Source organism: Ornithorhynchus anatinus, chromosome 19, assembly GCF_004115215.2.
Source record: "Ornithorhynchus anatinus isolate Pmale09 chromosome 19, mOrnAna1.pri.v4, whole genome shotgun sequence".
Taxonomy (NCBI): domain Eukaryota; kingdom Metazoa; phylum Chordata; class Mammalia; order Monotremata; family Ornithorhynchidae; genus Ornithorhynchus; species Ornithorhynchus anatinus.
This window is the reverse complement of record NC_041746.1, coordinates 14,792,005-14,815,665: the sequence shown is the minus strand read 5'-3', so window position 1 is coordinate 14,815,665 and position 23,661 is coordinate 14,792,005. Positions and strand designations below refer to the sequence as shown.

Here is a 23,661-nt window from a genome sequence, read left to right as displayed (position 1 = left end):
AGCAGGCCTTCAGGCCTTATATGAGAAAGCAAAAGCTGCTCATCCTAAACTGGCAGGAGATTTGTTTCTGTAAACTCCGCCGCTAGGCTGTAAAACATCTTCTAGAACGTCCGCTCTTTGTGGACAGGAAATGTGTCTATCAACCCTGTTGTTCTGTACTCTCCTAAGGCTCCGCACCCAGTATTCAATAAATACCACCGACTGACCACATCTACTTACTCCATTTTATTGTAGTCTCCCAAGTATGGTGCTTGGTACACGGTAAGCACTCAATAAATACCACTGATTGATCACATCCACTTTACTGTTTTGTACCAAGCTCTTAGTACAGTGCTCTGCACTCAGTAAGTGCTCAATTAATACGAGACTTGATTAATACCAGGCAACTGGAGCTAAAGGCCACCGATGCCCATATAAGTGAATCTTGGTGTCTCCAGGTTTGGACCGACACACACTCAGCTTGGCAACGAAGCTTCTTGTGCCCCAAACAGGGATTCCCTATCTCTATGTCCCCGACTGACCCCTCTTTCCCCCCATCTTCCTGCCCCCGGCCCCTCCCAGTCTCTCCCTGCAACGTTGTCCCCCTCCCACATACTGACCAAATACCGACCAACCCAACGCTGAGAAGCAGCGTGGCGCAGTGGAAAGAGCACGGGCTTTGGAGTCAGGGCTCATGAGTTCGAATCCCAGCTCTGCCACTTGTCGGCTGTGTGACTGTGGGCGAGTCACTTCACTTCTCTGTGCCTCAGTTCCCTCATCTGTAAAATGGGGATTAAGACTGTGAGCCCCACGTGGGACAACCTGATTCCCCTGTGTCTACCCCAGCGCTTAGAACAGTGCTCTGCACATAGTAAGCGCTCAACAAATACCAACATTATTATTATTATTATTATTAACCCAAACACGGAGATATACGTAATCATACACACAAACATATACACGCAGATGTCCCTAAAAACCTGCCACCCCAAATAAACTCACACACACAGCTCCTTGAGGGCGAGGATCATGTCTACTAACTCTATTGAACTTCTCCGAGCATTTAGTATAGTGTTCTGCACAGAGTAAGCACTCGATAAGTATCACGGAATGATTCAAGTACCTACCCGGACATCCAGCTAAACCCACCGAGGGCCACCGATGTACCTAGATATGGAAAGTTACAGACATGTAGAGACATACTCCAACAGGTGCATACAGATTCACACATGGAGACACTCCAGGCACAAATACATACATACACCCCCCGCCCGCAAACATAGCCTAGTGGATAGGAGCATGGGCCTGGGAGTCAGAAGGACCTGAGTTCTAATCGCGGCTCCACCACCTGTCTACTGTGTGACTTTGGACAAGTCTCTTCACTTCTCCGGGCCTCAGTTCCCTCATCTGCAAAATGGAGATTAAGACTCTAAGCAAGCCCGGGACAGGGACTGTGTCCAACCCAATTATCTTGTATCTACCCCAGCACTCAGATCAGCGCCTGGCACACAGTAAGCATTTAACAAATTCCACGATTATTATTACCACTTAACCCAGGTGTGTGCATGGAATGACTCTTGTAGGATATTGTCCACTGACTTCCAGACAGACAAGTCCTCTTGGCACTTGGCTAGACCTTCCCCAGTCCCCTCCAACTCCACATCCTGAGTCCCCAGGCTCCTCTACCCACTCCCCTACCCCACGGCAGACCCCCAGGAAAGGCGGGAGGTGAATCCCAGTAGTTGCACTGTGTGAACAGCTGAGCCTCAGCCCCCCCAGTCCCCACCTGTCCCTGGAGTGACGGTCCTCCCTCCCCCAACTTCTACCCCAAACCCAGGGGTAACAGTTGTCCAGGCCTTGCAGGGAGGAGGTTCAGCTGCTGTCAGGGAGAGAAGGCCTGCATTGTTCTGATTCACAGGGGGAGGGGCACAGGACTATTTAGACCCTCCTGGTCCGTGTTTGGGGGGACACTGGCCCCTCTATGTGGAGGAAGGGGGGCACATCCCAGCTGAGGACCCCCTACTAGGGGGCAGGAAACAAAAACACTTCAGGAGTTCCAGCACCACCTTAAGGGTGTGTGAGAGAGCATGGTGTGAGCAGGCTAAGTTCTGCCCCCGTACAGAGTATTCATTCAGTTGTATTTATTGAGCACTTACCGTGTGCAGAGCACTGTACTAAGTGCTTGGGTAAAGGACAGTATAACAATAAACGGACACATTTCCCTGCCCACAACGAGCGCTTAGGGGTCGGGGAGGAAGGCCTTTTTCAAGGTCAGACTTGGGGACTGTGGGTAACTGGCAGTTACCCGCTGGGCAGAGTGTGGTACGGTGCAGTGATGGGGCTGGACTGGACAGAGCAGGGCAGGGGTAGCAGCAAGACTCTCCCTAGGGTGGGTAAGGAGCAGCTGGTGGAGTTATGGGGGTGTAAAGCACTGCAGACAGTCTTGAGAGATACTAGACTTGGGAAAGTCCCTGCTCCTCCCTCCGGGAATCCTCCCAGCCCCGGCCCGGCTTGGTTCATGGCCTCTGCCTTTGCCCCTTCAATGTCCCCAGCCTCAGTTTCATCCCCTCCAGGGCCTCCAGGCCTTGTCCTCTGTTTCTGGACACCCTCACTCCTCCTCCTCTTCCCTCTATCCCCTCCGGCCCTGATCATCTGGCAAACTTCTTCATGCACTGCCCGACTCCCCACCTAACCTCCTCTCAGTGCTGCTGCTTCTCTCTTCCCAGGATGCCCCTGGCTTTAATAATAATAGTAAAAATAATGTTGGTATCTGTTAAGCGCTTACTATGTGCAGAGCACTATTCTAAGCGCTGGGGTAGATACAGGGTAATCAGGTTGTCTGACATGAGGCTCACAGTCTTCATCCCCATTTTACAGATGAGGGAACTGAGGCACAGAGAAGCAAAGTGCCTTGCCCACAGTCACACAGCTGCCAAGTGGCAGAGCCGGGATTCGAACCCATGACCTCTGACTCCCAAGCTCAGGCTCTTTCCACTGAGCCACGCTGCTTCTTCCCCTCTCTCTTCTTCCAGGGCTATTAGCCCTCATCTCACAATAACTGCGGTAACTGTAAAGCTGTAAGCCCGTCAAACGGCAGGGACTGTCTCTATCTGTTGCCGACTTGTTCATTCCAAGCGCTTAGTACAGTGCTCTGCACATAGTAAGCGCTCAATAGATACTATTGAATGAATAAAGCGCTTACTACGTGCCAGGCACTGTACTAAGTGCTGGGGTGGACACGAGCAAATTGGGTTGGACACAGTCCCTGTCCCACATGGGTCTCCCAGTCAGTCTTCTCTCCACAGGCCCCCAGGCCCTGCTCCTCTCCACTCCCACAAATCTCTCCTAATTCTGGAGTTCCGTCCGCCCTATTTGGGATCCGCTCCCAAACAGAGAAGAGTTTGTATCAAAACAAGGAACGGGAAGCAGCATGGGCTCGTGGATAGAGCCCGGTCCCGGGAGTCAGAGGACCTTGGTTCTAATCTCGGCTCCGCCACTGGTCTGCTGTGTGGCTTTGGGGAAGTCAGGTGACTTCTCTGGGCTTCGGTTACCTCATTTACGAAATGGAGGTTAAGACTGTGAGCCTCATGTCGGTCACTGGACTGTGTCCAACCTGATTATCTTTTTTACAGCCCAGGGCTTAATACAGTGCCTGAGACATAGTAAGCGCTTAACAAATACAATTTAAAAATACCAGAAACAAACAAGTGGAATTTGTTTTTGGTATTTCTTCATGGTATTTTTCATTCTAGCCTCAAGCTGGGCATAGATAAGATCACCCCCAGATTGGGGTGTTGAGGGGGGGAGGATGGGGATTGGGGAAGCTGGAGGATGTGGAGAGGGTGGATTCCTGTTTTGGGGGGGGAAGTCAGGAACCCCATCACCATCATCACCCAGAAGTCAAGGGGGTGGGAGTTACCAAACAAAAAAACTCTAGCCCTGCATCTGGCCCCCAGCTAAGTGGAACTTCTGAGCCCAAGCCCCAGGCCGCTGGCCCACCTCCCCTCCCCGCCACCCAACCCCCTGGGCCCAGTGGCAGCTAGGGAGGGTGGCAGCAGGTTATGTTAGCAGCTGGCTCTGTGCGGAGCCGAGGTGGCGGTAAAGTCCCATCCCCCTCTTCCCCACAACTGACACCGTGCAGTGGCAGGATTCTCATGATTTGCTGCTCCTTCTGCTCCCGCTGCAGCCCCTGGACCCTCCCCTCCAGGAGACCGGCCTCTTGCCACCCCCCGGCCTTGTCCTTGAGGGAGCGGACTTCCCTGGACAGCAGTGGCGGGAAGGCCGCAGGGAAAGGGTGATGGGCCCGGACGCAGGACAAGGGCTGCCGGGAGGAGCGGAGGGAGACGGCCCCAGCCACGGCAGCAAAGGCGGGTCTCCGGTGGATCCGTCGACAACTGCTGGGGGGGAAATGGTGGAAACCCCATTTTGGGGTGGAACGACTGTTTCCTTTAAACCCTCCCACCTCCCACTGATGCACCCCGCAAGACAGAAGCAGCAGGACCCAGTGGAAAAACCCAGTACTGGGAGTCAGGGGATCTGGGTTCTAGTCCTGGATCCACCAATTGCCTGCTGTTTGTCCTTGGGCATGTCACTTAACTCTTCTGGGCCTCAGATTCCTTATCTTAAAAATGGGAAGACGACACCTGTACTCTCTCCCCCTTTGACTGGGAGCCCCATGTGGGACAGGATCTGGGTCTGGTCTTTATCTGTTGCAGAATTGTACGTTCCAAGGACTTAGTACAGTGCTCTGCACATAGTAAGCGCTCAATAAATACGACTGAATGAAGTGTATCTACCCACTGTTTGGCATGTAGGAAGCGCTTAGCAAATCCCATTATCATTACTGTTATTAGTATTTTTTATGGTATTAAGCCCTTACTCTGTGCCAAACACTGTTCTAAGGGCTGGGTAGGCATAACTTAATTAGGTCAGAAACAGTCCCTGTCCCGCAGAGGGCTCATGAAAGTAGGAAGGAGAATAGGTATTTAATGCTACTTAATTCCCATTTTACAACTGAGGAAACTGAGGCCCGGAGAACTGAAGAGAGTTGCCCAAGATCCCACAGCAAGAAATTGGCAGAAGTGGGATTAGAACCCAGGTGCTCCGACTCCGGGCCGGGTTCTATTCCACTACAGGCCACGCTGCTTGTCATTAACCCCCAAGGATGGACCTCCCTGCTAGGGCAGCTTCTGGCAATCCAGTCACCAGGGGTCAAGGGTGAGGGCCTCGCTGCGTGGCTCGGTGCCAGTTTAGTCTAATGCTGCTGCAGCCAGGCCTGCCACCCAGGACAGGGCTCAGCCAGCAAGTAAATAATAATGTTGGTATTTATTAAGCACTTACTATGTGCAGAGCACTGTTCTAAGTGCTGGGGTAGATACAGGGTAATCAGGTTGTCCCACGTGAGGCTCACAATTTTAATCCCCATTTTACAGATGAGGTAACTGAGGCACAGTTAAGTAACTTGCCCACAGTCACACAGCTGACAAGCAGCAGAGCTGGGATTCGAACCCATGACCGCTGACTCCCAAGTCCATGCTCTTTCCACTGAGCCACGCTGTGCCAGTCTGCTTTGAAGCTCTGGGCATCCAAGACTTCCCCACTCAGGCTCACTGTGGGCAGGGAATGTCTGTTATATGGTTATACTGTCCTATCCCAAGCACTTAGTACAATGCTCTGCACACAGTAAGCACTCAATAAATACGACTGATGTCCTCTGGCCCCCCACAGGTAACCCCTCGGAGGGAAGACACAAAAAGTGGTCCCATTTTCCAGTTAAAGGTCACACCGTGGGAAAGCCATAAAGGAGAAAGGAGAGCAGTGGGTCTTCCCTGTGTCCTCTGGTCCTCTCTGCCCAGGCTCCCGGGATGATTTTTTTTTAAGTACATTGTTGGGAAGGAGGCTGGAGGGAAGGGAGAGGCACGCCCCTGCTGCTGACAAAAATACGTTCTCTCTCCCCAGACGGGAGGCCCTCTTCTCTTTCCATCCAGCATCCCCTGCTCCAGAGGCTGCTTTAGTGGAGCCTGATGACCAAATTCCCTCACCAGCTCCTGTTCTCCCACCTTCACTCATCTCTGCTGTGGCTCGCCGGGATCTGGGGGTGCGGGTGTGCGGGGTGGATAGAGATCTGCCCACTTCCCTCCCCGGGCCCCCAGAAGGCGAGAGTGCGGACACCAGATGGGGATAGGCTGTTAGTATGAAATGTTTACTGAGGCCCACGGGGCCGTGGGGAGGACGAGGATGGGAAGGAGGAAGACAGGAAAGGAACAGATGGACTTGGAAAGGGGCTGCGGGTAATGGGGGGAGGGGGTTCAGCTGGGCAAGGGAGGGGTGGGGGGTAGTGGTATGGCCAGATTCATCTCCATCCTTGGCCTCTGTGGGTCCCCCCACGCCCTGTGCCCCAGCTGGCACCCCTTTGGCTCTGCTGGCAGGCTGCTCCACAGGCAGACTGGTGGTCAAGAGACTCAGAGGCCCCGGAGTGGACGGTCCCTCATAGTGCATGTGTATTTGGGGGGAGGGGGTGTTGGGGAGGCGTAGCGGATGGAAGTGGTATGGACCCTGCCCTTGGCTAAGTGCACCGAGTGGTTCAAAGGCGGTTGAGGGAGAAGAGGATGAAGGCAAGGGAGTCCTGATAGGTGCCCACACAGAGCTGTAGGAAAGGGGGAACGGGACTGTGGAAGGTGAGGTGAGCCCAGGGGCAGGTGAAGCCCCCTTCCCTCCCACTTCCTAAAATAACCTCCCAAGTCCTATGTATACATATATATATATGTGTATATATATATAAAGAGAGAATCAGAGAGACAGAGAGTATAAAACCCACCCCCAGACTGAGGCGAGACCGGGGAGGCCAACAGGAACTGGGATGTTGTCCCGCTTTCAGGCCGGCTCCAGGTCGGGCCCCCAGGAAGGCCCCAGCACATGCAGAAGCGGGGAGGGGTCAGCTCGACAGCTGGCCCCTCGCCCTCCGCCCTGGTCCTGACGGCAGGAATCGGGGAGGGGGCTGCGTGCTGGCGGAGCCAGGCGATTCTTCTATCCGCACATGGTGAGGATCAGCCACTGTCGGGAGAAAGGGAGAGGGTGAGGCGGGTAAGGGAATAATACTAATAATGATGGGATTTGTTACATGATTACTATGAACCAGGCACTGTACTAAGCACTGGGGTGGATACGAGGAAAACGAGCTGGATAGTCCCTGTCCCGTGTGGGGCTCAGTTTCTCCATCATCATTTTACAGATGAGGGAACTGAGGCACAGAGCAGTGAAGTGACTTTCATTCAATAGTATTTTTTAAGCGCTTACTATGTGCAGAGCACTATACTAAGCGCTTGGAACGTATAACTCAGCAACGAATAGAGACAATCCCAAGGTCACACAGCACACAAGTGGGGGAGCCAGGATTAGAACCCACAACCTTTCAGACTCCCAAGCACTCTGCCATGCTGCTGGGAGCCCCAGGCGAGGACAGAGTGTTGGCAAGGGGAGGGGGCCGACCCAGGGTCCTCTGGGATCACAACCCCCTTTCTGGCTTGGCTGGAGGGCCTTGTCCCATTCCCCAAGTGCCCCCCACAGGACCCTGGCCTCCTACCTGACCCAGATCCATGACAGCGGTACCACTGCCCTCAGGGTCCAGACCGTAGAAGAATCCTGTGGGAGGAAGGAAGGTCTTGAGCCCGAGGAAAGGGGGAAGCGTGGGAGGGGCCAGAAGGGGAGAAACCGGGCCTGGGGGAGACCTCCCAGGGAATAAGTAACATTCAGAGAAGGTCCCTGAGTGTCTTTTTTCTTTTTAAATGGTATTTGTTAAGCACTTACTACGTGCCAGGACTGTACTAAACGCTGGAGTAGTAATAATAATAATAATGATACTTGTTAAGTGCTCACTATGTGCCAAGCACTTTTCTAGGTGCTGGGGAAGATCCAAGTTAGCCTCCACTTGCCGCATAGAGCTCACAGTTTTAATCCCCATTCTACAGAGGAGGTCACTGAGGCCCAGAGAAGCAAAGTGACTCGCCCAAGCAGAAAAGTGCCAGATCCGAGTTTAGAACCCAAGTCCTTCTGACTCCCAGGCCTGTGCTCTATCCACTAAGCCACACTGCTTCGCTCGGAACAGATACTGAGCTTGATCTCAGCCAAAAGGCCGAAACGTGAAGTAGCCTCAGTTTCTTCAGCTCAAACTGACCCAAAAAGGAGTGAGGGGGAGAGGAAGTCTACCCTCGGCGGACTGGAGGTGGGGGGCCGGGGAGGACAGTTCTGGGAGGGGGTCCGAGATGGGTGGGAAGCGGGGTGACTCACGAAACATGGCCTCCAGCTTGACCAAACAGGACACGAAGTTGTCAAAATCAATCCCCATGTTGTCATCGGCGTAGCGAGCCACCAGCACTTGCTGTAACTTATTGTTCAGCTTGAAGCCTGGAAGCAGAGGATTGTTGGGGGAGAGGGGCTTTGTGGGGGAGGCCCAGGAACGACCAGGGGGTGGCCAGAGGAGCCAGAAGCGTCCTGGCGAAACTGGTCAGGACCTACCTCCGCCAGGGTCGAAACCTGGACTCTTCCCTCATCATTGGGCTGCTCTTCCTATTGTCAGTCATATTTACTGAGCGCTTACTGTGTGCAGAGCAATGCACTAAGTGCTTAGAGAGTATAATGTAACAATATAATAGACACATTCCCTTTCTGCAACGAGAATCCTGTCTGCTATTGCTCCTTCTGTAGCCTCAGACCACTTTTCCTAAGGGGACGGGGGAAAGAGTTAATGGGGGTCTATACCCCCCTGCCTCTCCCTTCCTCCCCTGGGGAACTCCCAGCTCCCCAGATGGGGTTTGAGCCATCCCCCCACTCCCCAGGTGCAGGCCACTCTCCGCAGACCACAGTATTCCCCACCATCTCCCTCGCACGCCCCCTCACCCGCTGACTCTACCGCCAGGCGCATCTCGTAGGAGCTCATGGTGCCCGACTTGTCCAGGTCATGCTGGCGGAAGATGGTCTGCGGGGGGTAGGGGGAGACAGGCAGATCCATATGGTTGGGAGGGGGAGCAGGCGAGGTCCGCCCCTGCCCCTCACGGTTCCCCTGGGATCCCCTCCCCGAACACTGCCTTCCCAGGAGCTGACCCCTCCCCAACCGCCACTGCCCTCCTGGCTCACCAACCACTTGCGGATTTTGTTCCAGAGGATCTGGAATTCCACCAGGCCCAAGCGGGCACTGCCATCTTTCTGAGGTGAGGAGTCAGGGGCAAATCGAAAGTGGGTGCGAGAGACAATAATAATAATAATAGCATTGGTTAAATTCTTATAATGTGCCAGGCACTGTACTAAGCGCTGGGGTGGATACAAGCAAATCGGTTTGGACACAGTCCCTGCGCCACTTAGGGCTCCCAGTCTTTATCCCCATTTTACACGTGAGGTAACCAAGGCACAGAGAAGTGAAGTGACTTGCCCAGGGCCACGGAGTGGACAAGTGGCAGAGCCGGGATTAAGAACCCATGATCTCCTGACTCCCAGGCCCAAGCTCTATCCACTACACCAGGCTGCTTCCCCAGGACAGGGCTACCTGCCTGAGGACAGAGGAAGATTGGATTTCTCCCCGAAGAGTCTCCGAAACCCTCTGGGTGGGCAGTGCCAGGCAGAAAGATGGTAGGGTTGGGATTATTCCATCTCCCCACACTGCCCTCCCAGCGGAGGCGGGGCTGAGGGGAAGGAGGATTCGAGGAGATGGGGAGGGTGGAAGGGGAGGAGAGCAGGGAAGGATACATCCATGAGGTTGACCATATTGCGACAAGATTCCATGCTGAAGCCATCGGTCTTCAAGTCTTTGTCTGAGGGAAAGGGGGGTGGGTGGGTCAGGGGCTACGAGAGGGAGACGGGACGGGGTGGGATGTAGAGTGGGGAGAGGTGGAGAAGGGAGGAAAAGGGGGACGTGGGCTGATCTTGGTCCCCGGCAGAAGGGGAGGGAGTGGGATGAGGTTGGAGGGAGAAAGACCCAGAAGCAGGAGGGGCAGAGACATGAGGGAAATTTCTGGGAGAGATTCTGAGGATGGGAAGAAAGAGGGGAAGTGGGGGAGAGGGAGAGAAGGAGCAGGAGAGGGAAGAGAGAAGTGGTAATAGAGGGAGGTAAAGGGGAGAGGAGTGGGCTCTGTGTGTGTGTTCAGGGTGGGGGAGCTGAAGCCAGGTCAGGGGCAAGGGAAGGCCTGGAGCTGGGGCTGGGGCAGGGGCTGGGGCCGGGCTCACGTCTTGTGACGACTCTGTTGAGGATCTTGCGCAGCTCAAACACGCTGATCTCCAGATCCTATGGAACAGAGGGAGGTTCGAGTTCAGGCCCTGTCTTCACCCCTCCCTAACCCCTTCGTCTGGTGCCCAGCTGACCCCACATCCCTCTCTCCCTGCCCTCCTCCCCACCTCTCCCCCGCCATACCCACCTCTCCTGCCAGCTGCTCAAACATGCTTCTGAAGGACTCGTCTACATCGTCTTCGGAGAGGTTCTCCTGGGCGGAGAGGACGGGGAGAGGGAGGAAAAGAAGGGGGGGAGGGCGTGAGACCCCAAGTTGCCCAGTCTCTGGGAACCACCTTCTTCCCTTCCCAAGCCTGCACCCCACTAATAGCCCCATGGGCCCCGTCTTCCCAATGCTAGACCTTCTACCAGCTCACCCCCAGTTTCTCACCTCATCAGGCAGATCTGCACTGATCTCCTCATCCAGCTCCCTGGAGGGGGGACACGGAGAGGGATGAGGCAGGGAAGACCATGGCTGAGCTCGGGGAGGGAGGGAAGCAAGGGGAGGGAGAGGTGGGCCTGGGTCTTAGAGGCTAGAAGAGGGAAAGTGGTGGGGGACGTTTCTGGGGAAGGGGTGTTTCGGAGGGGAAGAGTGGTGTGGGGAGGAAGGACGGGGAGGGGTGTGGGGTGGCCTGGGTCCTTACTGGGTGTCGCTCTGCTTCTCGGTGAAGACGCGCAGCACAAAGTCGGCCTCCTGGTGGGGCTCGAAGGTGGAAGGCACCACGACGTACTCTCCCGGGGGCAGCCGCACGTGGGCGCTCACCTCCCGCAGGTTGATGAAGGTCTCGGAACGGGCTCGGGACTGGTTCCGCAGGAAGAACTCCTTCTTCAGGTGCACGCCCGTGCTGCCCTGCAACTGCGGTACACCGGGCACTGCTGGTCACCGGGCAGACTCCGGGGACTCCAGGATCAGGCAGGCTTCACGTCCCCGTGAAGGATGGGGCGAGATCTCCCCCGCAACCCTCCCCAACCTTCCCTCCCCGGACATTTGACTCAGAAGCCCTAGGCCCTCAGCCTCCGCCCTCCACCCCCAGATTCTTGGGGTTCCAGCCGCCGCACCCCTCTCTGTGGCCCTCAGGTTCCCGCCAGCCCTTCTTACCTCCTCTGGGACCTGTATGTGAGAGATGCAGAGAGACATGGTCAGAGACACAGTCAGAGACAGAGTCAGATGGGGGTGGGTGGGGAGGGCAGTAGGGTGCATAACCCAGCGGGGAGGGGGTGGCGAGGGAGAAGGGAAGCAGCATAGCCGAGTGGAAAGAGCACGGGCCCTTGGGTCAGAGGACCTGTGTTCCAATCCTGGCTATGCCAACCGTTTGCTGTGTGTCCTTGGACAATTCAGTTGACTTCTCTATGCCTCAATTTCCTCAACTGTAAATACCTGGTTCTCCCTCCTACTTAGACCGTGAGCCCGTCTGACCTAAATGACCTGTATCTACCCCAGGCGCTTAAGAGAGTGTTTGACACATAGTAAGCGCTTAATAAATACCATAAAAAAATAGTCGGGGTGAAGACAGGCATGGGACAGGGCTGTCCAAAGTCCTCAGCTCTTCCCAGGAGGACTGGTAAGTAGTAGTTGAAGTAGCCATGGAAACTTAATTGAGCACCCACTTTTTTTGAGGCGAGATTTGAGTGCTCACTATGTGTCCGTTCTAAGCACTGGACAAAGTTACGAGATAATCAGGTTGAAGGCAGTGCCTCTCCCGCATGGGGCTCATAGTACTGAGTCCCCATTTTGCAGCTGAGGAAACTGAGGCACAGAGAAGTCAAGGGACTTACCCAAGGTCACACCACGAGCAATTTCACCCCACCGCCCACCTCGTAGATGGCGAAGCCGATGGTGTGCATATCTCCGCCCACACGCCGCTCCCGGCGCCGGTGCTTCTGCATCAGGGCGACCAGGCAGGAGCAGGCCACCTCGTCGTCCCCGGGGTCGTCATCCTCCTCCAGGAGTCGCAACCGGAACTGTGGGTTGATCCAGAACGTGGCTGCGGGAACAGGCACGGAGGGGCTCGTACGGGGGTGGCGGCGGGGAGGGCTGGGAGCCAGGGTTCGATGTCACCCCGGCGGGGGGCACCCAAACCCACTCGGTGCCCACATAAAAATAACTGGCATTTAACTGCTGCTTGAGTAGATAAAAGGAAATCAGGTAGGACACAATATCTACCAACTCTAGTGCATCTATCAATCAATCAAAGGTATTTATCAAGAGCTTGCTAGGTGCCAGGCACTGTACTAACGGCTGGGGTAGAAACAAGGTGATTGGGTTGGACACAGTCCCTACCCCACGTGGGGTTCAGAGTCTTAATCCCCATTTTACAGATTTAGTAAAAAGGGGATTGGGGGGCAGGGGCCTGCTGGGAGGTTTGGGCATGAGGGGTGGAGGGCACGGGAGGTGGCGACCGGTGTCTGAGGCCCCCGAGTCTCCCCCACCCCCCGGCTGACCGGCGTGGTTGCGGCAGCCGCCCGCCGTGCTGCCCCTGCGCCAGGAGCCCTCGAAGAGCGTGGGGTGCCAACGACTCAGGTCGTCCTTGGTCAGGGCATCGGGCGTCAGGTTGCAGATCTCCAGCCGCGAGAACTGGCGCAGGAACTCCTGGAACGACATCCTGGGAACCCCCCGGAGGCCGGGGACGGGGGTCCGTGAGCCTACCGCGACTTGCCCAGTCTACTCTAGAGCTCAACACCCCCGCCTGCTTCAATCACCAGAGCCCCCGCACCCACTCACTCCATGCCCACCTTGCCCCATCTGCCCCCCTCATGTCTCGCTCACTCCGCGCCCTCCCTGAGCCACCCACCCCACTCACCAGAACTCTCCATCCTCCATCTTGAGCTGCAGCTGGTCCCGCTCATCAGGGTCGATCTCATTCCACTCATTGGAACTGTGGGGAGAGCGGGGGAGGCAAGGCACAGGCGGGGAGGTGGGCACCACTGGCAGAGAGGCGAGGACGGGCAGAGAGCCTGGCGGTGGGGAAGGGAGTAGCCTGGGCAGCCCCTTGACCCTCTCCCCCAGACTCTGAGGACCCTCCCTCTCTAGCCCCCCAGGGTGGAAGGGGAGCAAAGATGGGCACCAGGAGATCCCAAATCCCCTCAGGGCCCCAGCCCAGCACCCCCCGGAGCCACCAGCCCGGCCAAGCCACCTTCTGGTCCAATGTGGACCAGCACCTACTTGTCACTCCATGCCCCCGTCCACTCCACCTGCCCCCAAGGGTTACGGATGCGAATGAGGGGCTCCTGCCGGTTCTGATAGTTAACCTAGGGAGGGGGTTAAAGGTTACGGTCAGTCCCTTGAGGAGGATCAGGGAAAGGAGAAGGCTGCTGCCTGCCCTTGAGATGCTGACAGTCCAGTGGGGGAAGCTGGACAGAGCCCAAGGGACCGGTAGACAGACAGAACACACACCAGATGGAGGTCTAACGAGTGGGAGAGTTTCGAGGGTGGATGGAGCCAGCACATGGCGGGGAGCTGGAGCTATTGGGGACAGTCTGGGAGGGCTTCCTGGAGGAGATGGGTTTTCAGCAGGAGCATGGAAAGGGGACAAAGTGATGGAAGAGTTTACATACAGGGGCGTGGAGGGGGCAGAGTTGGAGGGAAGGAGAGCCGGAGGGCTTGCTGGGGCAGGATCCACCAAGAGCAGGAGGAATTAAGATGTGGGTCAGACAGTCCGGGAAGGGCAGTGGATAGAAGCCGTGAAGCCTGAGATCTGATAATAATAACTGTGGTATTGGTTAAGTACTTACTATGTGCCAGGCACTGTACTAAGCGCCACGGTGGATACATGCAAATCGGGTTGGACACAGTCCCCTGTCCCATATAGGGCTCACGGTCTTAATCCCCATTTTCCAGATGAGGGAACTGAGCCACAGAGAAGTGGTCACACACAGCAGACAAGTGGCAGAGCCGGGATCTGAACCCAGGTCCTTCTGACTCAAAGGCCCGTGTTCTATCCACTGGGCCATGCTGCTTCTCACAGGATCCCTCAGCGTCCAGGATGAGGGGTTGACCGCTCAACGGGGTTTGGGTTGGGGAGCGGCCAGAGGGACTTGGGGGACCAAGGGGCCAGTGGGGGCGGAAGACGCGGGGGGACGACTCACCTCTCTAAGCCCCGTCACCGAGTAGGCATGCCCCTTCACCAGCTTCTTGAATGTCACAGCCTCCATGTCGAAGAGACCTGTGATCTGGGGAAGGAGAGGAACAGGGAGGGACAGAACCAGGAAATTCAACAGTATTTACTGAGCGCTTACTAGGTGCAGAGCACTGTACTAAGCGCTTGGAATGTACAATTCGGCAACAGATAGAGACAATCCCTGCCCAAAGAGGGGCTCACAGTCTAATTGGGAAGTTTGAGGGGGCCGATCGGGTCCCTCTGATAACACTGCCCCTCTCTGAGGTCACTGGGGTCACTCAGGCCTGGCTTATAAAGTGTTCTGCCCAGAGGCAGAGGGCTGGACTGTCACTGACGAGGCCCAGATTGCCTTTTGGGGAGGACAGAAAGAGTACAGCTGAAACTGCAAGAGGAAGGACTGAGATTAGACACTGAGGAGAACTGAGGCCCAAGAGCCCCTCTCAGGGGGTACACGGACACTAGCTCTTTCTCCAGGAGTTTAAGACCATTTGAAGGAATGGGGAGGCTCAGGGTAACGGAAGTGGGAGGGGGACAGCTCCCTGCCAGATCCGACAAAGGTCTGCTTTACCGAGAGGACGGACCAGACAGCCTCCTAAACCTTGTCAACCCCCGAAGCGTTCTGGGAAATGGACTTTATGCAGAGGTGGAAGGGGCATAGGGCGGGGGTGGTGGCCAAATTCAGGCTAAGGTACGGTGGCAGGTGGGGGCAGAGAGGATCTGGCCAAGGGGTCCGGGCAGGACAAACGAGGGGCGTCCCGGCCTCCTTACGTCGATGGAGCAGCCGAGCAGCGAGCCTCGGTCCAGAGCCTTGCGGATGATGTGCAGGAGGTTGCGGGGCGGCCGCCGAAGTTCGTACATCTCGGCGACGCCCCCGGTGAAGTCTTCGAACCCCTCGGTGGTGCTGCCGCCAGACAGGGCCTCATAGGAGCCGTTCAGTCTGTGGGCCCGGGGCGGCGGCGGCAGCGGCAGGTGGGAAGGGAGCGGGGGACACAGACGGGGAACAACCGTTAGAGGAAGAGTGGGATCCGACCCCCTGGGGCAGAAGGCCACCATCAATCAGTAGTATTTATTGAGTGCTTATAGTGTGCCGAGCACTGTACTGAGCCCTTGGGGGAGTATGACAGAATAGAGTTGGTAGATCCGTTTCCTACCCACGACGGGCTCACAGTCTAGTGGGGGAGACAGACATGAATATAACTAAATTATGGATTATTTCCTAAGAGTTGTGGGGCCAAAGGGGTGGGGAATAAAGGGTGGTCTTCTTGGGCACACCGGTTTTATCGTAGACAAGACTACCAAGTACTGAATACATGCTGACAAAGGGACTGGGTTTAATTTTAGGCAATTTACTCTGGAATGGTCTTTCTGCTCCAGGCCCTTCTGTCTCATCATCATCTTCATCATCAATAGTATTTAATAATAATGGTATTGGTTAAGCACTCTCTACATGTCGAGTACCATTCTAAGCGCTGGGGTGGGTACAAGCAAATCGGGTGGGACCCAGTCCCTGTCCCATGCGGGGCTCACAGTCTTAATCCCCATTTTCCAGATGAGGTAACTGAGGTACAGAGAAGCAAAGTGACTTGCCCAAGGATTCGAACCTGGATTCAAACCCAGGTCCTTCTGACTCCCAAGCCCACGTTCTATCCACTAGGCCACGCTGCTTCTCAGACACCTGAAGGTCTGGGAACAGGGGCGTCCCTCCCCCATGAGAGATACCCTCCTCAGCAGCACTGTCAGGGCCAAAAGCAAAGCAGGGTTCTCGCCTCCAGTCTCCCGAAACTTTCCAGCCCCAACCGGGGAGCGGGCACCGGATGGCCCCTCTGGTGCAAGCTCCACGAGGGCAGAGATTGCATCTATCAACTCCATGGACTGCCATCTCCCAAGACCTTCAAACAGTGCTCTCAAAACGGTAGGCCCGTCGGCCACTGACTGATTGGCGGGAGCGGGCACCGGAGGCGGGCACTCACTTGGCATAGGCCTTCTCCAGCAGGGCGCTCCAGAACTCACTGCCTTCCGCCGAGTGGACAAACACCAGTTCCCCATCCTTGGTGGGCAGGCGGTCATCTATCACCACGTCCACCCACTCTCCGAACTGCCAGATCTGGGGACGGAGAGGTTTACGTCAGCTGGGCGGCAAGACAGGGGCCCCTCACCCTCCCCACCCGCCGGGACCGAGATGGGTTAGGAGTGAGGACCAATGGGGCAGCTCATGGGCACCACCAAGGTTGGCAGCAAGGCAGGCTGCCATTACTAATGGCGCTATCATTATTTATGACAATGAAACCAATAATAATTATGGTACTTGTTAAGTGCTTACTATGTGCCAAGCACTGTTCTAAACACAGGATAGATACAGGTAATCAGGTTGGACACAGAGTCTGTCACGCATGGGACTCACGGTCTTAATCTCCATTTTACAGATATGGTCACTGAGGCCCGGAGAAGTGAGGTCACTTGCCCAAGGTCACAGAGCAGACTCGTGGCGGAGCCGGGATTAGAACCCAGGTCCTGACTCCCAGGGCCAGGCTCTATCCACTAAGCCACCTTGCTTCTCTTGATACCTTATACTCTGGGCCAAGCACTGTGCAAAGTGCTGGAGCAAATGCAAGATAATCAGGCCAGCACAGTCTCTGGCCCTCAAGAGGTCTTTCGGGGAGGAAGAGGGAGAGAGGAGGCATCTGGGCAAGGAAATGGACACCAGACACTATTTTGGTATCTGGTTGGGCCTGATCCGTCCTGGGGGAGGAGACCCTCGTCGGGGGCAATGGACTCCCTGGGGCGGGCCCGCCCTGCCCCTCCTTCCACCACCCACCTGGAAGTGGAAGATGCCCGCGTACTCCTCTTGGAAACTCTGCCCGTGGGGCACCACCCGGTGCAGCAGCTCCTCGTTGAGGGTGAGGGAGCCGATGGCGGCCAGAAGCCAACAGTCACCTGTGGGGGGGCAGGGCCGGCGCACTCAATCCCTACCCGCCCTGTTCCCAATCCTCTCCACATCCTGCCCTAGGAAGCTTCTACTCTGCCCACAGGCTCTGCCCAAGGCCCAGGATCTCAAACCAAAGGCAGAGCAGCCCAGGATTATAAGCCGGGCCAGCAGACGCTGGAGGCGGCCTTCCCTGACTAAGCCCTCCTTTCCCCTTCGCCCACTCCCTTCTGCATCGCCCTGACTTGCTCCCTTTATTCATCTCCTCTCCCAGCCCCACAGCACTAATGAACACATCTGCCATTATACTGATTTATATTAATATCCGTCTCCCCCTCTAGACTGTAAGCTTGTTGGGGGGAGGGAGTGTGTCTGTTACCGTGTTATACTGTCCTCTCCCAAGTGCTTAGTACAGGTGCTCTGACACAGTAAGCACTCAATTAATACACCTGACAGGGAGGACTCCAAAACTGAATGCAAATTAAAAGCAAATGACTAGTCTTTCTTTGGTTAGAAAGTCAGCCTGAGGTTGGCACCAGCCACACCCAGGCCCCCACCCCAACCGCTTTCAAAGCACCACCTGGCATATCCTCTCCCCCTTTCCCGTCCGCTGAGGCTGTGAGCGAGTGCGCCCCTGGACGGCCCTGGAAAATCTAATCTGTCCTCAGGCCCCACTAGCCCTGAGCCCCTCGAGCTGGGGCAAAGGCGGGACGTGGGATCCGAAGGGGAAGCCCGGCTCTTTCTGGTTGGATGGGATTCCCTCCTGGTAACTGGTGCTCCCCAGACTGGCCGAGATCAGGACCTGGTTTAGCCCGGCTGGCGCTGGCACAGACCGGTAGCGGGTCGGGTTGGGGTGGACTGGAAAAGGGCCAAGTCGGGCCTGGTTATAGATTTGCGATTTGGGCGAGGCCCAGCGCCTCGCCTTGTTTCTGCCCTGAAAACGTCTGAGGTGGATGTGGAGTCGGGAGGGGAGAGGCAGTGGAAGGGGGAGAGGAGGAGAAGGTAGATTGGTTTGAAGAGAAAGTTTCCAATGGGAGAAAAATAGAACAATGAAAATAATGCATTATATACTATATACAATGTAATAACCATGGGAATGTCACTGTTTACCGCTGTACTTTCCCAAGCCCTTATTACAGTGCTCTACACACAGTAAGCACTCAATAAATACACCTGAATGAATGAACAATAATAATCATAACTGTGGTATTTGTTAAATGCTTACTGTGTGCCAAGCACTGGGCTAAATGCTGAGGTAGATAGAGGATAATCACACTGGAAACAGCCCCTGTCCCACACGGGACTCACAGTCTTACGGGAATAGAGAACAGGTACCGAATGCCGTTTTTACAGTTATGGAAACAGGTAGGGAGAAGGTAAGTGACTTGCCCAGGGTCACACAGGAGGCAATTGGAGGAGCCAGGATTAGAACCCCTTGAGGGTAGGGATCATATCTACGGTCTCTGTTGTATTGAAGACTCCCAAGCACATAGGACAGTGTTCTGCACTTTGTAAGCGCTCAATAAAAAGCACTGATTAATTGATGGATTGATAAGGATCCTGACTCGCAGGCTACTACAGTCACTTGTCGGCTGTGTGACTGTGGGCAAGTCACTTCACTTCTCTGTGCCTCAGTTCCCTCATCTGTAAAATGGGGATTAAGACTGTGAGCCCCACGTGGGACAACCTGATTCCCCTATGTCTACCCCAGCGCTTAGAACAGTGCTCGGCACATAGTAAGCGCTTAACAAATACCAACATTATTATTATTATTATTATTACTAGTGCCCAGTACTTGGGCAGAAATTTGAGCTGCAGGGCCCCTGTGCCCGCTTTTGTCCTGGGGAAACCAGGAACCTAACCGGGTGACGGGTAGAGGCCTGAGCTGGCAGATGGGAGCCCTGGGGCCCGGAAGCAGGGCGGTTACGGCCCATTATAACTCCCATTAACTGGCACGGTGGTGCAGCTGGCAGGCGAAGCGCTGGCCCCTGGCCCGGCCCCGCACCTTGCCCTGCCTGGCTCTGTGTTGGGGGGGAAGCTGGAGGGGGTTTGGGGGGGCTGCTCTAGACCCTCTCCCTATGTATAAGCTCCAGTGCAACAGTTGGAGTATCGCCAACCAGAAAACATCCAAACCCCAAATCCTGAATTCCTGATCGATGGTGAGGGGGGACAGGGCATGGCAGGGACCAGGAGGAGAAAGCAGGAGAGAGGCCGAAATAAAGGCCCGGCCCCAGAGCCCCCGGCCCCTGCCCCCGGTCCTCCCTGTCAGTGGGTGAGACATCACAGCAGGTGGCCCTAGACTGGCAGGGGCCATTGTCCGAGAGACCCCCGGTGTTCAGGCCGCTCCCGTCCAGCCCCATCGGAGGGTTGGCCACCCCAACTGCACAGTGGGGCTACCCCGAGGTGGGGTCAGGCCACGATGGCAGGATAACGCTGAGGTTGGGTCGGGCCATGGATGGCAGGGCTACTCAGAGGTGGAGTCCAGCCACGACGCTGGGGGCAGCCTGCCTGGCTCCAGCCCTGGGTTCCACAGTTTGGGGCCCAGCTGACTGTCAGGTTCAGAACCACCCGTGCCCTGGGAGTGGGGGGCGGTCCGTGGGGGGCAGAGGAGGGCCGTCCCTTGGGCTCTGAGGGTAAGAGTGTCAGCCTAGACCTCTCCTGAGTCACCTCCTTATCCTCCAGGCTCTTCCTGTCCCAACCACTCAGAGACCCCTCCCACCCTCAAGTCTTGAGACACTGGTTTTCCTCTTCAGTTGTTTTGGTTTTGCTATTTAGGCTTCATGAACCAAGCCTGGACTCGGGGGGGGGGGGGGGAAGGTGAGGGTGGAGAGAGAAAGGGGAGGGGAGCGGAGGGGAGTAGAGGGTTCCTGGGGTGGGACCTGGAAAATCATCGGCATCTCCCGATGCCACCCCCTCCCCACTTCCAGGACCACCAACGATGGGAAAACTGAAGCCGGATTGGAGCGGTCGTGAGCAGAGGCCCCAGTCTTTTGGCAAATTGGTCACGACAGCAGAGAGCTTCTCCTCAGAGATGGGGGGCTCACCCTGCCCACCTCCCCCTGCGCGCATGAATAAGTCCCAGGGGCTCGGTGCCCCCCGCTCAGGGGGTCAGACACTCACCCAGGGCCCCCTGGCAGATATCCGTCCTGGTAGCTCCATCCACAATGAACTGGGGGTCATCAATTATTTCCTGTGGGTGAGGGTCAGCAGTGCTCTGAACTCTGCAGAATCTGGTGCCCACCCTTCCATTCCCCGCAGTGCCCTCCTCATTCAAACCCCCTACCCCCCAGTGCCCACTCCATCCACCTCTCCCTGCAGTGCTCAGCACAGCGCTCTCCCCAACCACCCTGGCGAAGGATCCCAGGAAGTCCACACTCTCCAGCCCCCCATCCCGTCCTCCTCGGACCCGGGCCGGTGCTCACCGTGGGACGCATCCAATGGATCCCCTGGGTCTTACTGGAGTGGGGCCCCAACTCCTTGAACCCCAGGACCTCTGGCACGGCAGGAAAATGGGGGTCCTCGAAGAGCTGCCCGCTCTCCAGACACTCGGCCCTCAGAGTCTCAAAGTCCTGGTTCAGGTAGCGGATGGCATTGTCGTGCTGACCGACCCCTTCCGCCTTCAGCCGGTCCCTCTGTAGCTGGGCTGCCATCCCGCCAAAGAGCATCATGGCCTGACGCCCGCCTGCGGGGTTACTGGGGGTAGAGGGCACGGGGAGCACCGAGAGGTGAGAAGATCAGGGAATGAGCGAGGGGAACTGAGGGGGCAGGGAGGGGGAGAAGGATTGGAGGGAAGAAGGGAGGGCTGGATGCCGTTGGGAATCGTAAGCTCCTTGTGGACAGGGAATGTGTTTACCGTTGTACTGCACTCTGCCAAGCTCTCAGTACAATGTTCTGCACATGAGTGCTCAAAAAATTGGGCCGAATGACTGAATGAATAAGCTGGGAAGGAGATCCAAGGCCAGGATCTCCTACTCTCTCTCTGGCTGGGCAGCTGGGGACTCCGGGGTCCAGCCCCTCTAGTTGGCACCCGGGGCCGGCAAAGCCGGGCCGCCGCAGTCTCCCCTGCCGGCCAAGGCCTTCTCTCCCGCTCTCCCGCCCCACCGTCTTCGGTGCCAGGACTGACTCAGCGGCTTGGGGGGGAAGAGGAGGGGCGGGAGGCGAGTACACAGGAATCAATCTCATGGAAACCCCAAATCCTGAGTCACCACGGGCACAACCCCTTCTGTCCACTTCCTGGGTGGAAGCGCTCACGGAAATCCCTGGGCAGGGTAGGGATGACCCCGCAGGGTACAAATTTAGGGCCAGAGTGGGGAGGGGGCCCGGTCCCATCTGGCCTCCGGTGGGAAGGGGGTGGTGGGGTCTTGGGGGGTAGGGGGGAGGAGGTGGGGGTGATGCCCCCAAAGCAATCATTTCCCCTACACCTTGTCCTGCAGGTTGGCAGGCCAAGATGGCTAGTCCTCTCCGGGGGCATGGAAAGAGGGAGGGCAGGAAGAGGAGGAGGAAGTAGCCGGGGCGGGGGCACGGGGTGACGGCGCTGCAGGAGGGGAGGGGACCAGAGTCACCCCCACCCAGATTCAAGGGGCAAGGGGGTGGCATCCCGGGGGAGCCCCCCAACAGCCCTTTCCGGCTCCGGCAGCAGCTTAGAGCCCTCTTCTGCCAGGCGGGCACCGGGCCTCCTGGGCCCCTCCCTGCCGGGGGATGCCCGCCGGTTGGCACCGGCCCAGCCCATCGGCCTGACATTCCGCTCCCTTTCCGGCTGGGCCCGAGGAAAGGGAGGACCGGACGGGGTTGGGCCGCTGCTCCGTTGGGGTCACTCGGTCCTTTCCCTGCCAGGGGTGGCGGGCCTGGGGGGCACTCCTGGGGCCGCAGGAGGGGGCAGGGGCCTGGTGGTGGTGGTGGAGGGGGACCTCTCCCGTACCTCGGAGCTGGGGGAGGGTCCCGGGCCTGAGGCCTCGGTTTCCCCGGGGTGGACGACGGGTCGGGCCTCGAGTGCGCAGCTGTGATTGACCGGTCCGGTCCCGTCCGGTCCTGCCCTGTCCTGCCCGGTCCGGTCCGGCCTCCGAATCGCTGCCCTGTCCGGCCCGAGCAGGGAGGGGGGGGGGAAGGGGCTGAGAAAGGGGGCGGGGTGGGGGAGGGGCTTGGCCCCGCCCGGGAAAATGGGCAGGGGCGGGGGGCGGAGAAGGGGGCGGGGGCGCCCATAAAGGAGCCGCTCCTTGCTACACCCCGCATTTGGGGTGCGGGGGTGGGTGGGCCTTTTGCGGTGCTGCTTTCTTCAGCGCTTGCTCTGTGCCGAGCACTGTCCTAAGCGCTTGGGAGAGGACACTAATAATAATCATTCCATCGTCTGTATCGAGCGCTTATTGTGTGTGCCGAGCACTGTCCCAAGCGCTTAGGAGAGGACACTAATAATAATCATTCATTCCGTCGTGTATTGAGCGCTTACTCTGTGCAGAACACTGTCCTAAGCGCTTCGGAGAGGACACTAATAATATTCATTCAGTGGTGTGTATTGAGTGCTTACTCTGTGCAGAACACTGTCCTAAGCGCTTCGGAGAGGACACTAATAATAATGTTGGTAGTTGTTAAGCGCTTACTATGTGCCGAGCACTGTTCTAAGCGCTGGGGTAGACACAGGGGAATCAGGATGTCCCACGTGGGGCTCACAGTCTTAATCCCCATTTTACAGATGAGGTAACTGAGGCACAGAGAAGTGAAGTGACGTGCCCAAAGTCACACAGCTGGTAAGTGACGGAGCCAGGATTAGAACCCACGACCTCTGACTCCCAAGCCCGGGCTCTTTCCACTAAGCCACGCTGCTTCTCGTCATGAGTGCTTGACGAATACCCCATTATTATTTATTATTGTTATTATTTGGTGGTAACATTAGGGGGGTGGAGCTGGAATGGGGGGGAGTGTGTGTGGGAGTGTGTGTGTCTCTGTGGCTGCGCCTTTAAGCCACCCCCTTTCCCCCCAAATCTCACTCCGCCCCCTCCTCTGTCAGGCCCAGGCACCGAGTCATGGCTCAGTTATGCCCAGCCGTGCACAGCTATGGGCGGTGCACCCTCTGGGCACCCCTGACCTCCCCCTCCCCAGTTCTGCAGCGGGCCCACCCTCCTCCCCTGGAAATTTAGGGGGGTAGGGGAGGCAGGGGTCGGGGGTCTCAGGCCAGGCCCGACCCTGGGGGAGCTGGAAAGAGGGGACCTGGACACCCCCCACCCTCCCCCGGCACCTCCAACGTATCCCAGCCTGCCCCCAGGAAGACCTCAAGGATTAACCTGGAAAAAAACCCTCATTATTATTAATAGAATAATTATTTGTTAAACATAACACACATTAAATGTACATTAAATAATATTGGTACTTGGTAATGGTCATGGTATTTGTTA

The 23,661-nt window shown here is 56.7% G+C and overlaps 1 protein-coding gene across 1 annotated transcript; it reads right to left on the bottom strand.

The window, feature by feature from the left end:
- Window positions 1-6,160: 6,160 nt before the first annotated feature.
- On the bottom strand, window positions 6,161-22,382 carry CAPN11 (calpain 11). Its single transcript, XM_029047540.2, has 22 exons — window positions 22,194-22,382; window positions 20,698-20,968; window positions 20,396-20,465; window positions 17,168-17,286; window positions 16,323-16,456; window positions 15,121-15,289; window positions 14,321-14,404; window positions 13,398-13,483; window positions 13,036-13,110; window positions 12,677-12,837; window positions 12,050-12,219; window positions 11,334-11,345; window positions 10,879-11,090; window positions 10,626-10,665; window positions 10,383-10,448; window positions 10,195-10,252; window positions 9,718-9,782; window positions 9,112-9,180; window positions 8,875-8,953; window positions 8,266-8,382; window positions 7,562-7,620; window positions 6,161-7,032 (listed from the first exon to the last, which is right to left on the bottom strand). Exons 2-22 carry the CDS (start codon window positions 20,941-20,943, stop codon window positions 7,006-7,008), a joined length of 2,118 nt encoding a protein of 705 aa, XP_028903373.1. The 5' UTR covers window positions 20,944-20,968; window positions 22,194-22,382; the 3' UTR covers window positions 6,161-7,005.
- Window positions 22,383-23,661: the final 1,279 nt, after the last annotated feature.

Bases quoted from the DNA above. Each gene is read 5' to 3' on its own strand.
- CAPN11 (XM_029047540.2), bottom strand. From the start codon at position 20,943: ATGATGCTCTTTGGCGGGATGGCAGCCCAGCTACAGAGGGACCGGCTG. The intron at 16,457-17,167 runs GTGGGTGGTGGA...CTCCGTCCCCAG, and splicing joins CGGGCATCTTCCACTTCCAG to ATCTGGCAGTTCGGAGAGTG. The intron at 10,449-10,625 runs GTGAGAAACTGG...CTCTCCGCCCAG, and splicing joins GTGCAGATCTGCCTGATGAG to GAGAACCTCTCCGAAGACGA.